At 35.6% G+C, this 14,449-nt stretch overlaps 1 protein-coding gene across 11 annotated transcripts in view; it reads right to left on the minus strand.

Annotated features, from left to right (window-relative positions):
* Nucleotides 1-14,449, minus strand: part of LOC115623063 (protein phosphatase 1 regulatory subunit 12C) — a 37,294-nt gene that overhangs the window by 22,070 nt on the left and 775 nt on the right. For 7 of the 11 annotated variants that reach the window (XM_030517245.1, XM_030517244.1, XM_030517251.1 and 4 more), the window contains exons 2-7: nt 13,365-14,304; nt 3,207-3,319; nt 2,573-3,127; nt 1,677-1,765; nt 793-912; nt 628-715 (exon numbers count right to left, since the gene is read on the minus strand). In XM_030517245.1, the coding sequence (XP_030373105.1) occupies nt 628-715; nt 793-912; nt 1,677-1,765; nt 2,573-3,127; nt 3,207-3,319; nt 13,365-13,619 (1,220 nt within the window). In that variant the 5' untranslated portion in view covers nt 13,620-14,304. The remainder of the gene's footprint in view (nt 1-627; nt 716-792; nt 913-1,676; nt 1,766-2,572; nt 3,128-3,206; nt 3,320-13,364; nt 14,305-14,449) is intronic. The other 4 variants (XM_030517252.1, XM_030517250.1, XM_030517248.1 and 1 more) reach the window with 1 other exon arrangement.

The following is a 14,449-nucleotide window of genomic DNA, read 5'->3' on the forward strand; positions in this document are numbered from 1 at the left end:
GAAATTTAAAAATAGTTTGTTTGAATACTCAAGAAATTCTAGTCATGTTTTAAGATCGACTGGAGATTGTCAAATGCAATTAAATAAGCATGTTGAAGAGATAAACAATTCTTGAATTTAAAGATCGCTTTGAAAATGTATTTTTCTATCATTTTGAAAAATGAAAACATTTAGGTAATTCGGAAACGGTTCACAAAAACTTTGCTGGATACTCTTTCTTCAGTTGATAAACTTTAAAAAAAATATATACAATAGCTTTGAAAGAATCAGAAGCAGTGTATTCCGAACACGACCACGCTTACCCTACCGCCTTGTTTTTGTGTTCTTAGGAGTATTTCGATAATGGCTATGGTTGAAGGCCTATATACTTATATATAGTCGTACAAACATGACGGCACTGTTATGTATATGCAGTTGAAGCGAAGTGCTGATAAGCAACGAGTTAGGCAGTAACAAAGCTGTGAGTGCAGATGTGAAACACAAACTGCAAAACCGAAATGCTGTGCAATTTTGAACAAACATATGACATTTGAAAATGTGTATATTATTTTTGGATGAGGGTTTTCTTAAATTGAGCACGAAACTTGCTAGTGATTGGTATAGTATTGGTTTTCTCCACACACTTACTTTTGATCATTTTCGAAGCTTTGCGTTCGTCGCAGTATGACGTCATTGCTTTCAGAGCTCTTGCCAGTGAGCTCTTTATCAGGAACTTCTGCAAAAGGTAGAGAGAGAGATAGTGAGAATCCGAGTGAGATAAACGTGTTTCTGATTGATTGATCAAGCACTTACGATTCTTAGTGGGACTGTCGTTAGGGGTGCGCGGCGTTTTGCGTCGCCAGGGCGCCTCTTCCTCGACAGGATGTTCGGTTGCATGGATTTGTTGATTTGAATTCGTTTTTAGGTTGTCGGCTGTAAGGAGCAAACAGAAAATCGTGAGCGGAATTCTTTCAACAATCGTTAGATAAAAACAAATTTTGTTAGTAGTTGTATTTGGGCTTTTAGCACATAAGCTGGGAGGAGAGCGCTAAACACTCGGATCAAGTCAAGAAGGCCACAAATCACCAGAGAGGAAACTACCTTCAGTCTCCGATAGACTTGTTGTATGTGAACTCTCTGTAGAGTCAGTAAGCTCTGAATCGGTCTCATCAGCACCAACACTATCGACAACATCATTATCAGCATCATTCTCATCATTATCCTCATCGTCGGCAGCTTCAATGCTGCTGGCGGAGAGCGAAGTGCTCGCGGCTGCAGTGTGCGTGTTACAATCAGAGACAATTTACAGGGGAAAAGATAGAGAGAGAGAGAGAGAAAGAGAGAGCACAAGAGGGAAAACGTCGCAAGCTTAGAAATTGTGAGCCAAGTTTCAATTACAAGCAGTGATGAGCGATGAGTATTGAGCGCAACTGATCGTTTGATGTACAAAAACATACTAATGCATAAGCAATGAGAGCGAGAGAGGCAGTGATTGGGAATGTTAGATGCTTTAGAATGTGACAAGGGAAAAAATAACAAATTTTTAACGCGCATGGGAACCTATTGGGTATAGCAAATAGCGAAATAGGGATATAACGGCAATAACAATACAATACAATATTTTGTATGATTCGAAAAAAAAGAAGAATAAGCTTTGAGTTTGTAATGCTATTATGTATTAGAGCTTTCATACGCACCGTCCTTTGTGGCATCAGTTCTCACTTCCACACGCACCAATTTCGTGGGCGTTTTATCCACATGATTTTCAAACGTATCTGAGATTCTGCTGCAAGAAAGTGAAAGGGATTACAGTTTTTATAGAAAATATATATATATAGTATAGGAAATTGTGAATACGCATTGTACTTGGGGTCGTTACAAAACGTTTGCTTTTGTTGAAAATTTTGTTTAAAATGTAGATCTCAAGAGAGTGTTTTTATGTTAACCCTACTTTGGGCTGCTGCTTGGTTCTTTCAAATAGTATGTATACTATATTACAAATCTCTATTGAAAAGCTTAATATTCATATAACTTAGTTATAACTAACTTAAACCCCTTTAAATAAATGGATTCCTTCAATACATTTTTATCATAATTTGGCAATAATGAATGAACATTCGTAAAAACAGTAGCTGAACTAGAAACAAAAATTGAATTGAACCTTTCTCTCAAATATTTTTGAAATTTTCCATATGGTTAGTAAAAGTTTTTAATTAATACTATTGAATACAATAGTCCTTTAAAAATTACATTTTCATTATTGACTTAAAACTCTTATAACTCAAGTTTTTCTGATTGTCTATTTTTTTTCGATTTAAATATATTTATATACATTTCTGGCTATAACTTCCTCTAAAGTTGTGCTATTAAGATAATCCTTCACACGCAGATAAATAAGCTTTAATCAATTTTGATTGCAAAATTTTGAAACCCCAATGACTACAAGAGTTATAATAAAACATCTCTGACGGAGTTCTTTTCCGGAGTTCTTTTCCTTACAAACAAATGGACATCACCAGAAAAACTTTGTGATTTTCATACCATCTAAACGATTTCAAAACACCTTTATAATATCACTTTTGTGCTCACTCACCTGATTTGACTAGATGGACGACGTTTGTTGCGCTTGTTGGCGCGCAGTTCTTCCAAAAATTTGACCATTTTGCGATCGGCCACATCGATGCACGACTGGCCGGCATAGTTGCGTATATCCATGTCGGCCTGGGACTCGATAAGCATTTCGGCCGTTTCCTTTTGACCCCAATGTGCGGCCGCATGTAACGCCGTCCAGCCATCATTGTCCTGCCGATCGACGTTGCCCCGGCCGGCAAGCAGCAAACTGAGCACATTCGTATAGCCCTTGGCTGCGGCCACATGCAGAGCCGTTGCACCAGTTTTGGGATGTGGTCGATCCATTTCCGAGGCATCGCTACGGAGCCATTTCTTGGCATCGTTGAGCATGGCCTGCTCCTCAGCTTTGCGCGCCTGCTCCACATCGATGTTGAGTTCCCGCACCACTTTCTGCATATAGTCAATCATGGGGCGGTGTTCCACATCTATGGCCAAATCCACCGCCAAATCACCATCGCTATTGACAGCAGCCACATCGGCGCCATTCTCCACCAGGTAGCGGGCTATGCTCACAAAACTAACAAAGAACAAAAGATGTGGTTATTAAAGTTTAGCTTTAAAAAAAAATAATAATAATTGCAATGAATTAAACATACCCGCAAGATGCGGTGGCATGCAACGGTGTCCAGCCCTCATTATCCTGTCTATTAATATCAGCGCCATGTAGAATTAAAAACTCCACCATCTCCAGATTGTCGTCAATGCAAGCCTGTAAATAAAGCAAGCATTTTTGCAAAATGTTTAAACTATTTTTTATTTCGTTTATAATAGTAAAAAGCTTAAATAAACACACACTCACATGAGCACACACTCTTATACATAGGTATGTAAGTTTGTAGAGACATGTGCATGGGCTTGTTGTTTATGCGGATTTCCGTTGAAGTCGAGAAACGGCCAACGATGCCGGCACATGTTTAACGACGACGACGACGACGCCGCCGCCGACGATGATATCATCGTGGACAACATTGTAGCGCGCTATCTAACCAAGCAACAGCTCAGCAACAACAACAGCAATATTTAGTGAAATGCCGATAAGCATTCTTTAGCTTTTGTGCTAAAAAAAAAAAGAAGAAAAGAACTATTCGTCTACACAAACACACGCATACATTTAAGAACCCCGAAAAATCAACATACGACTTCGAACTGGCAACAACAAAAGCAATTGATAAGCAGACGTTGCGCGCATTAAAAAATCAAATGACCGATTTTTATGCGCCCATATGTTAATTTACATTTCTTTTTTTTTTTTTTGTATTTTGTCTTCAAAGTGTTTTCCTGTTGCTTGGAAAAGCAATTTTGATTTCATAGTAAATGGCACGCATAAAATATAAAACAAAACCAAAAATTGCTAAAGCACAGCTTTTTTCTGTGTTCTGTAAAACGGAGAACAAAATCTGGAACACAGCCAATTAATTAATTATGAGCAATTCTGATAAACTGTACAATGATTGTAGCCAGCTAGCTAGCTGGCAACGCCCACGTCGAAGCTGATGAGCCAAACATACTTGTATGAATTACACTGCACTTCAATGCTAAAGAAATTTTCGAATGACTCAATGGAGGTGACGGGTCACGCGTCAAACTAACAAAATGCTTATCGATTCAAATGCTATAATTATGCGATTTGTATGTGTCAACGATTCTTGAGCTTTGTATTTTGTGAAACCGAAGAATCTTGCAAATTCAAATCAAAAGAAGAGGCAAGAAGAGGGACGGTGGTTAGTAAACGTTTTCAGTTTCGAAGAAAGTCCTAAAGTAGCTGAATGGTGGAATCCATGTTGCAATTATTGTAAAAACGAAGCAAAAAGTCTTTAAATACCGTACATCAAGGTGGTTCTACATATAAGGGCTATCGACAGCCGATTTTTACATTCCTTTTGAGTGTATATATATATATTCCTTTTTAAAATCTGCTCTGGCATATAATTTAATGTGTATTCGCTATAGTCAAGATCATGGCTTAGTCTTGATTCGGTGATCAAAATGTAAGTTTATTGTAAGTTATATTATAAGTATTATATAAAACCTTGGTATGCAAAATTTAAATACATTTTTGATAGAGCTTCGAAACTAATGAGGGTAGTTCAACTTAGTCTACCCACTTAATGGAATTCAAAAACACAATGTTTAATGTAAATTGATAAAGATACATAGCAAGTTTTAAACGAGCTGATTAAATAAAAGGAGGAATCCCCCCAGTAGACTTGTATAAGCTAATTATAGATAATTTGTAGTGGGGTGTTTTTGATATTGTTTGAACGGCCGCCTATGTCAATTTCTTTTGTTTTCACTTGGTGCATTTGATTTTTCGCTATTTTCATTGCATTGAAAAGCGCCTTTTCTTGGCCGGGGGAAAAACTATTGCGCATTGCGATCGACAGACCAAATTGCATGCTAAGTTTAGCCTTTTCGTTTGGCATGCGCCATTGAGCGGCATTTGAACGGCGCGCCAAATGTTATTCACCTCTCACAAGCACAAACATATGACTGTATGTGTGTGTGTGTGTGTACATATGCATGTATAAACTAACACACATTAAGTATACGCAACGTTGTTGAGACAGCTTAGATGGCGCCCAAGCCGCTTACACTCATACTAATATGTGGCGGCTTAAAATGCGCTCACTCGCTCATTAAGCGCTCATTGTTTTTTTTTTTTTTTTTCTTTTTTTAGTGGAGGCATGTGCAGCGTTTCGCTTCACTTGCTCTACATTTGCCACACTTTCCACACTCCTGTTTAGCCGCAGCTGTTGTTAGATCGAAATAGCATTTAAATATGTATTTTAGGAATTTTTATACCATAATTTGAGGCATGCCAAATCCTTTCATCGCATTTTATGAGCATTTATTGTATATCGCTTGAGTTCAATAAATTTAAAATTTTAAATACCGCCATGGCGAACAGACGGGCACAGTCCAAAATGTGTCTGACGGTAACACACATACTAACCTATACTCGTAAATATAAATTCACACATGATGTGCAAATAAATCGTACAGTTGGAGGCTGTCATATATATCTCATCAATTTTTTTCCTCTTGTTCTTTTGAGGAAAGTTCCCATGATGTTTTCTGTAGAAAATTCTGCCAAATTGTATAGGCAACTAAATAAAAAACGTCAACTGCTCCCTGCTGTCTATATTTTCTTTTTTTTTTGCTAACACATTTGTCGATGAAATATTTCAGTGACAGTTGCCAATTTTCAAAATGTAGCCGAACACGCTAAGATAGCTGAGTGCTGGTCAGGTCAAGGTAGATTGAATAAGAAATCTAAATAAGGTCACTGGGTAAATACATATTTTGGAGCTGCTGCAGTAATAATTTAGAAATTTTCAGTCACGCCAGAATATTCTTTGACAAAAACGAACATTTTGCCTTTGCTTCAAAAAGCCCTTAAGTTCTTTCTCTGAAAAATGATTAATAATGACGCTGATAACGTTAAATCATAAGTATGACACATTATTCGAAAGTGAACATCCATTTATAGGTGATGTTTAATACTACACTACAATTCTACACTATTTTCAGCGTAGATTTATATATAATTTTTTTTTATTGTTGAGTATTTTGGTGACCTTCCTCATAGTTATTTTTATTGTTTGGCCGGCTCGAGGTCAGAGTAAGAAAAACCAATTTATTTAATTTTCTTTTCTTTTTCCGATATATTTCGGTTACGCCACGGTAACCGTCTTCAGGGCAATTATTTAAGCAAGTCTGCTCTGTTTGACTTGGAGTTTTTTTATATAATTTATTTATAAAATGGAATATAAATTTGCTGCTGCCTGGAAATAATGCCAGAATTTGTATATATTCATATTATAAATACATGTTCTGTTACACCTTCACTTACACTTCTATCTTATGGAGTCCGTCATGAAATGTCCATATGTATATGGAAGTCAATTATGTATAACATATATTTTCACTTAAACCAAATTATCCAGCTCTGCGAACATGTCTTAATCTTTGATCTATTCTTAAAATTAGATCACGTGAAAAGATTGCATGTGCTACTATGTTTTTCTTTTTTAAATATAACTAATAAGCTGAAAGCATTCGCTACTAAACGTAATTAAAAAGCTTCTATTCCATCATTTATTTCATTTCTAAATCAATTGAATAATTGTTGTTTTATTTTGGCTCTGTTGCATCAAACTAATAATTTAGTGGCTATGATTCAATGGGCCATCTATAAAATGATGGCAGAGACCGCTCTACAAGTGTTTTCCCTTCAATTCTCCACCCCCCCACAATACTGGGCCTCATTTGGCCTCAACTATTTTTGTTGGTATGTCGTCATAGGTTTGCGAAAATGTTCATAGTTTTTACTTGTTGCGTTGCGGCACAAAAGCGAAACCATTTCGTATTTCCATAAATTTAGCTCAAAAATATATGTATATACAAGTAGATACGGGCATGTGTGTGTTTTTCGACTCAAAGTCATAAAAGCGTAGCAATAATAATGCGCATAGTTTTTTGATATTTGAAAATGAAGAAGGAAGCAGAACAGGCCGCCATCAGACGAGTGTCAGTAGTTAAAAGAAATATCTCATCGCACATACCAGTATGTTTGTATGTAAGTGCGCATCTAAGTATGTATGTAAACGTGTGTGTGTGTGTGAGTACAATATTGTTGTCGGACTTGCTATTATGCAATATAAATTGCTGCAGACATCAACATTTTTAATGATTTTCATTTTGCTCATCAACACAAGCACACTCGTAAGATTTTCAGCAACGTTTGTTTCTTTCCTTTTTTTTATACTTTTGGTTGTAAAATACAAAACGAGAAATAAATCAAATCAAGTGTAGCCACAATACAGCGTCCATTTATATAAACATATATATATATATACACACACACACACACACACACAGATAGACGCATAGACACAGTCTGTATATATCGTTTGAAACACGCGCTGTGAATTCTTGAGGATGTTGGGGATTTGTGTGTGCGATTTTCTACAGTTTGTCCGTCTATTGTGAGCGCAGAGAGTGATCCGGGCCAAGGTTAGAAAACACGTCAACATAACGCGTTAGCCGACGTAAAACACAACAAACCACAAAAGCAACAGCAACAACAAGCATAACATCAGATAAATGTATGCCTAGTTTGTTTTTGGAAAACTCACGCACTTGCCACAACTGAGATGCCGCCACCGATCATTTCATTTCATCTCAGCTTAACGCGCCGCAACACAACGCAACTGATCTTGCGGTCTGAGGTGGAGGCAGGACTCGAATGTACATCCAATATGCTTATATATGCTACATTTGTATTAGATATAATAACATACATACATACAAACAAATAAACGCACAAAATTCATTTGGACATTTATACTCGTACATATAAAAATATTGATTTATAAATAACGCCGCATTTACTGCCGTTCACGATCACGATGGCGATCATGAATGTTATTATTATTGCTCGTATGTACTTTATTTTTGTATTTGTTTTATGGCTCAATTTGAGAAATTTCACATAAGTTGACAAAATAATAAGCTAATATATGCGGCAGCTTGACAATTTAGTTAAGGTTGACTGAGCACACGATCGAATACATCAACAGCTAATTGGCATAAATTTGTGAATTGTTAAATGGCAATATAAAACAATATATATATATATATATACACAAATGGAAATAGAAGAATAAGATGTCATAGCATTTAAGTTTCACTTTTTATTGAACTTCGATCTAAAAATACTGTTGAAGAGATGTTTCACTTGTTATTTTGATCTTCCTATTCGAGTAAGTAGTACTAATCGTAAATTTGATTAGCACTTAAGATAAATCTGTAAAGCAATACCTGAGCGTCTGCTATATTAATCACAATACTTTATATCTCAATTATAGAAATTAGAAGACGGAAAGTTAAGTACAGGCATAAAAATATCAAAATACCATAGGAAGCTTGTTTCTGGTTCGGGACTTTGTTGCAATAGATAATAAATATCTAGTAAATCCTTACAGCTATTATTTCAACAATAAATTTGAACTAAAACCAAGAAAAAATTAATTTTGTTGTTTCAAAAAATGAAAACTATAACAAAATCAACTATAATGTTAACGCTGAAAGAATACGAGAAGCTTTCGAAAGATGTCAATAATATTATAAGATAGAATAAGCATAATTCTTCCTACAAGTTAAGCAACAAATGAGCGCTTTCAATAGATCATACTAATTCATCTGTCTAGCAAAAAAAAAAGAATGTTACAGTCGTATAGCATAAGCAAAAATAATAAATCCAAAAAATTAAATAATCTCGTGTTGCCTAGGGACTAGGAGAGTCTACTTCATATACACAAATGGAAATAGAAGAATAAGATGTCATAGCACTTAAGTTGCACTTTTTATTGAACTTCGATCTAAAAATAGTGTTGAAGAGATGTTTCACTTGTTATTTTGATCTTCCTATTCGAGTAAATACTACTAATCGTAAATTTGATTAGCACTTAAGATAAATCTATAAAGCAATACCTGAGCGTCTGCTATATTAATCACAGCCAATACTTTATATCTCAATTATAGAAATTAGAAGACGGAAAGTTAGCTATAGGCATAAAAATATCAAAATACTAGAGGAAACTAATTGGTGGTTCGGGACTGGGGACTTTGTTGCAATAGATACTAAATATATAATAAATCCTTACAGCTGTTATTTCAACACCAAATTTTAACTGAAACCAAGAGAAAAATAATTTTGTCTTTCAAAAAATGAAGACGATATGAAAATCATCTATAATATTAACGCTGAAAGAATACGAGAAGCTTTCGAAAGATGTCAATAATATTATAAGATAGAATAAGCAAAATTCTTACTAAAAGTTAAGCAACAAATGGGCGCTTTCATTAGATCATACTAATTCATCTGTCGAGCATCTAAAGGACATACAAGAGAGAATGTTACAATTGCATAGCATAAGCAAAAATAAGAAATCCAAAAAATTAAATAAGCTCTTGTTGCCTAGGGACTAGGAGAGTCTACATCATATACTTTATGGGCTGGCAGATATTTCATTCTTCCTTTCTAACCTATGATGCCCTCTTTAAAGAATAATAAATATCAATTTCAAACACAATATTTTTAAATTTCGTGCTTAAGGAGGCTACAAAATCTCTTTAACCAGCTATTCAAAGTCATTAAATAAGCCATAGTGGTGCTTTTATACATTAACTATTTCTTTTTTTAATTTCAAATGAAAGTGTTGGAAATTATGTTGAGAAAAAAACTGGTATTTAATGGATCGTTTATTTATTTATTTGCTTGCAAACGTGTGAACAATTTGTTGTTTAAATATTGCACTAAAAAAACGAAATTCCAATATACTCATATGTGTTTTACTACGTTCTACAGAACATATTGCCCCAATGATGTGGATTGGAATCGGCAGATATAAATAGCTGCCAAAATATACACATATCGTGCTCATCAAGCTGAACCAATTTAATAAGCAAATTATCTTTGAATTGAAAAGAGAAACATATGTAAACACACATGTAATTTATTGCAATTTCTTTTGAAAATACATAATTTTAATGCGAGTTGAATGTCAACGCACGACAAATATCAAAGTCAAGCGATTGGCGGACACAGACACGGACATGTGGAATGGGAATGAGGCGGCAGCCACCCGCATCATTTATAGCCAAGGTGGCCACAACAACACCATTGAATGGGGGACTCTACTCTGGTCGTTGTCATTTGCCATTGAAAATGGAATGCAGGTGCCAATATGTTTATGCGTGAAGACTAAACAAAAAGTTAGACTGTGAATTGGGTGTGTGAAGGAGTGGCGGGCACGCCCGCCTCAAAAAAATTGTAAATGTTGAATTGAAATTGTAAATAAGCCGCATTCAGGCGGCGGACAAAAAAGAAGAAAGATAAAGAAAAATGGTGCAACAAGACTCAGCATATGAGTTAATTAATATAATGAGTAAATGCCATGGAAATTCATTCACTTGCGGTTTAGTCGCAACAACAACAATCCCCGCCACAAGCAACGTGAGTGTGTGTAATTTAAAACTTTGTACAGTTCTCATTGTTATTGTAATTATAGAGGCACCTCTCGCACATATACAGACGTACACACAGATACACCTATCCACTAACAACATCGTTACTCTCTAGCCACCGCATTAGCATCTCGTTAACAAGTGCGCCGCGGTTAAACGGTGAAAATCCACAAGTTTTAGCAGGCGCAGCATAATTAAAATCAATTATTAGAATTAGAGCATGTAGATGTACAGTAAGCGCCAAAAATACTCTAACTGTTTACATATACTCTTCCAGGTGGAAGTTGACGAGTGCATAGACTGACTGAGGAGGCGTGGCAGATTCTACAAATGTAATCATGATCCCTTATTTTTGCGAAGCCATTCAAACATTTTATTTTGTATAGTATATTGTTGAATCAATGTTTAAAGATTTCGATATGTTTATTAAATTTTAGTTGATCATCATTAATTTAGATGTATCTAACTTTTGTAGAATATCTTTTATCATCATAAAACAACTAAAGTATTTCAAAGTTTACTAATATATTTAATAGTATTCTGGAACTTGAACATATTTCTAGAAAAATTCGATACGGAATTAAATCTTCAAACAATTATAGCCTTATATAGAAGTTCAAAGTTATTATCAGCTATGCTTGAACTACTAATAGAAATATCGAAAATGATAGAACATACACATTTCATATGTATGCCACAAAAAAGTTTACTTTAAATCTACATATAAACCGTAGTAGAACGATGTACCTAAAAACAATCTCAAAAAATATTGCGTAGTCTCATCTCAAGCGATATTACAGATTGATGAATGAACGATCTCCAATCATCTAACAAATTTTAACATGTAGATGATTTACGAAAAAAAAGGAGAACAGATCTGACATAATATATTACGCCCCAACTTGTTAAGATTATTTCGACTACTTGTTTTCTTTCTTAGGGTCTTTGCCCAGCGGTTTTTGCATTGAAAGTAATTGGGCTTTTTTTTTTAATGTTCCATCAAAAGCAAATAGCAAAGCTTAAATTGTATCAGCAAAATGTTAAATAAATTCTTTGTAATTTTTTGTTGTTTTCTTTTCATTCTCTTTTTCAAGCAAAGGCAAAAGAACAAACGAACAAATAGGAGACGAGGCTAAGGAAAAATGAAAATGATTTTGCGAAAATGTTCTATATGCATGCGCATACTTACATATATACATATGTATATAGGTGTGTGTGCATGTGTGTGTGTACATGGTTGTCTGTATTGTATATTTTTCTTGGCATTTAAAAATAGAAAATTTTGTATTTTTCTTATTTAATGCCGACGCTGCCTTCGTTTCTGCTGCGTCTGCTTTTCAGACTGTTGTTGTTTTCCCAGCATTCGACTTGTAAATCGTCAGTTTGCATTAGAAACGTATTTGTTAATGTTTTACTCGTTGCTGTTCTGTTCTGGTTGTTGTTGCGGTGTTGAAACCGCACAGATCGCAATACGCAACAACAACAGAACTTATCGTTGGGACTAGAAAATGGCATTAAAAATGGATAGAAGCGCAGTCGCATAGTGGTCCTGAATATGTATATTGGGCGGATAACAACTAAACTACAGGATATTATTGCATTTTAGTCTTGACTGCGAAATTAAAATTATTTGTGATTCTATCAAATACAAATTCGGGCCTTTACAATAGCTTCCTATTGAGGGTTTCATGATTTTATGAATAATAAATAAAAAGCAAAATTTTACTTTTATAAACCAACTATTTGTTTTCAAACCGAGTCGACCGTACAAGAGTAAACATCTATATTTATTTATCATTTGTATTTAACTTTTAAGTTATTGAATCAGAAATGACTTCATTAATTTTAGAAGCCCACAAATAGCGGTTGGTTTTCAAATAATTAACAAAAATGAAATGATTTAGCTCTGAAGAAAAAGAATACACACATATGTATGTATGTATTTTCTTGCTATAATCTAATAGGAACTAAGCCCCTTTACTTACTTTTGCCAAAAGTACATAAATTTTTGTTTGTGAGGTCTATTAGCGTCTCTGAACACATTTGAGTTGAGCTGTGAGTTGAGGCATGGCCAGAACGTAAATAAAACTCCCCCAACGTATAGGGGGTGTCATTAGATTGTAATGTTATTGTGCTAGATTAATTTTAAGTTGGAATTATTAAATATTGTTGATTTTATTATCTTTTCATTTATATGCTGGGAACAACTTTAAAATATATGTATTGAATTTTTGTTTATCAATGATTTATTTATTACTTTATTACTGAAAAGATCTACAAGTATAAAACATATAGCCCGGAACACCAAACTCAGTCCTAATTCATTTTACAACTCACGGTTACATCCATGGTATATAATTAATTATATTATATCGCCATATAGTATATGCATACATGTGTATGTATTAGTTGGCTAGGCTAAAGTAAAACAATTGAGTTCAACCACTGTGGGCTTAAATCGGCGCGTAGTTGGGCGCAACAGTTTCGAAATGTTGGCCGCCCAGCCCAATGCCCAATGCTTAGGTCGCGTGTTTGCAATCAGTGTGCCGCACTGACGTAATGGGCCCCTTTTATAATTGCAACATGCACGAGAACATGCTAGACACAAACATACACATACATATGTACATTTGTACACACAATGTATATTCATACTTCCATCACAAACACACACATACGAGTACACGAGTACACTCAATAGATAAGCCGTTACGCATACGAACCTGATGCAATGCCGTCAGACCATCCACATTGGCCGTATTGATGTCGGCGCCTTGATCGAGTAACTGCAGCACCTCGGCTTTGTCGCTGGACAAGCAGGCAGCTAGAAATACACAACCGGAGCTGAACTTGATGCGACGGCCAGTCTCGTGGCGTGGTGTGGCAGCGGCTCGATTTGTGTCCGACTCCTCCCAGCGCTTGAGCTGCTCGGCACGCTTCATCATTGCGGAGTTGTTTCGTACGTCCATCGTTGACATTTTGAGGCCGTCTATGTGTGTGTGGTGTGTGTGTGAGCCGTGCTCGAAGCCTATGCCTGGGAACTAAATATCAGTTGCCGGACAGTAACAACGACAACGGCGGCAACAACGTCCGACTTCCAATGATGGGGTTATCTTTCCCCCGCCTAGCACTTGTTGTTGTGTTGTACTTGTGATCGATTGAATCTGCTGCCAGTTGTGTTCACGGAGGATTTGGATTTTCAGTATTTATAGAAATTGTTTCACACTCGAAAAATTATTTCGATTTTTTTGCTCTTTTGTTGCTTTGATACGTTGATCACTTTACAAATTTGCTGATCGTTGTGCTGCTTCTTCTCTTGTTGCTTATTAATTTTCTATTTTCACTCGCTTCGTGTTGTATATTTTTCACTGGTTTCTGCTTTGTGCGCTTTTATCAGCCTAATGCGGCGTAACTTCTTGACGTTTTTTTTCGTTTATTTTTTTTATCGTTTTTCTTTCGCACTTCGCTGCACACTCACTCACACATACTTACACAGCCATACATGCAAACGTACGCTCCTCTCTCGGCGGCAGTTTGGTTTTAGGAGCTTTATTTGAATTCGCTTGCAAAACTATTAATTGCTATTTGAAAATATCACACTTCTTGGTTTTTGTTTTTCGTTTGATATTGAAACTAAAAACGAGCATTTTATCCATTTGCGCGCTGTAAAGAAAGAAGCCACCAAATGTTGCACGATGAAAATCGAGTTGACGATGGACATAAAACACAGGCGTTGCTGCTGTTGTTGCTGCTGTTGACGCCGACAACGCAGCTGGCGCACACGCATAAAAAATTGAAGAATATATAA

The sequence above is a fragment of the Scaptodrosophila lebanonensis genome, unplaced genomic scaffold (assembly GCF_003285725.1).
Source record: "Scaptodrosophila lebanonensis strain 11010-0011.00,11010-0021.00 unplaced genomic scaffold, SlebRS2 tig00000043-arrow-pilon, whole genome shotgun sequence".
NCBI classification, from domain to species: Eukaryota; Metazoa; Arthropoda; class Insecta; order Diptera; family Drosophilidae; genus Scaptodrosophila; species Scaptodrosophila lebanonensis.